General features: G+C 61.9%; 1 protein-coding gene across 2 annotated transcripts in view; it reads right to left on the bottom strand.

Moving 5' to 3' along the window:
* Positions 1-1,421, bottom strand: part of LOC104501455 (plasma membrane calcium-transporting ATPase 4-like) — a 26,236-nt gene that overhangs the window by 20,200 nt on the left and 4,615 nt on the right. The window contains exon 2 of one of the 2 annotated variants that reach the window (XM_010145265.1): positions 672-894. In XM_010145265.1, the coding sequence (XP_010143567.1) occupies positions 672-894 (223 nt within the window). The remainder of the gene's footprint in view (positions 1-671; positions 895-1,421) is intronic. The other variant, XM_010145267.1, reaches the window with a different exon arrangement.

The raw sequence follows: 1,421 nt of genomic DNA, 5'->3' as shown, positions 1-1,421 counted from the left end.
ACCCAGCCGGCGCCTCACCCCCGCCCTCCACGCCGCCCGTCGACTGGCCTCACACTGCAGCCAGAGGAGAAAACTTGTTTGCCCAATGAAACACCTGCCTTCCTCTGAGTAACTCATGCAGAGCAGAGCCTGGAAAACAGATCCTCCTCCCTCCTCCTCCCTGAGCTGGTCCAAGGGCTTCCCCTGCTCTCAGGAGAGGGTTTTTACGTCCCTGGAGGCATTTGGTGTTGGTTTTTTTTCCCCTCTTTTTCACTTTTTATTTTTGGCAGCGGTTGGGCTGAGAACTGGGACAACCGGCTTCTAATCCCAGTTGCAGCACCCAGCCCTCCCTCTGCTGCATGACCCTCGAGTGAGTCACTGTCTCCCTGCACCTCCGGATCCCTGCCCCTGCGCTCAACAACTCCAACACTACAGAGATCCAGGGCAGGAGAAAGGCGCTCAGCACCATCACTCAGCCACACGTGGGGTGTCCCCGGGGGACAGATGGCCTCGTCCCTCCACACCCCAGCCAAAAGAGAAGCCCCATGGGACTTGGGGACCCACTGGACCAGAGGGAACCCTTGGCCTTTGAGCATCTTTTGGGGGAGCAGCAAGGGGTGAGCTTCCACGTGGCTCCTGCACAGCTCAGCAGGACAGCTCATGTGGGTCCCCACCAGTCACCCCACACACACCCTGCGTGGACCCCCAGGCACTCACGTTCATTGTCACCACCCGGGGGGTGGTAGAAAGACAGGCCCAAGGAGATTATGGCTGCGATTTCCAAGATGATCAGCGTGACGTCCTGGAGTGCCTCCCACACTAACTGCAGGAACGTCTTGGCCTTTTTGGGAGGAATGAAGTTCTGGCCGAAGACCTGCCGCCTCTTCTCCAGGTCGGTCGGGTTCCCCGACAGGCCTAGCGTGGGGAGAGACCGAGATGAGGGCAAACCCCACTGCTGCCCCACAGCCCCCAACCAGCACCAGTGGGACCCCCACGAGGAACAACAGCTCCCTGCCTGCACAGAGGGGCACAAGGTGCAGGCAGCGGGGAGCCAAGGCAGGGCTTTGCTCCTGTCACCCACGGGGCAGGGGACATGCAACTGCTGGGGCAGGACGCTGCCGGGGAGCACACCCAGCTGCCTCACGAAGCGCCCGAGCACCAGTTAATGCCAGTTGGCACTGGCCAGCTTGTTTACATGCTGCATCAAATTAGCTGTAAATCTGGCACTGCGAGCAGCGCTCGGAGCTGTTGGAGCCACCTGATCCCTCTTTCCTGCCAGCTCGGAGGAGCAGCCGCCGCCACAGAGCGCGACGCGGCGCAGCAGGAACGTCTCTGAGCTCAGCCGAGCCCCACGGACACGCCGCGACCAGCGGCAGTGCAGCCAAACCAGCTCCTCCGGGGCGCTGGTGGAGGAGCAATGAGGCTGGTGGCGCTGACGCGGG

Source organism: Buceros rhinoceros, unplaced genomic scaffold, assembly GCF_000710305.1.
Source record: "Buceros rhinoceros silvestris isolate BGI_N320 unplaced genomic scaffold, ASM71030v1 scaffold2341, whole genome shotgun sequence".
NCBI classification, from domain to species: Eukaryota; Metazoa; Chordata; class Aves; order Bucerotiformes; family Bucerotidae; genus Buceros; species Buceros rhinoceros.
Note: the sequence above shows the minus strand (reverse complement) of the source record. Positions and strands in the feature narration are given on the sequence as shown.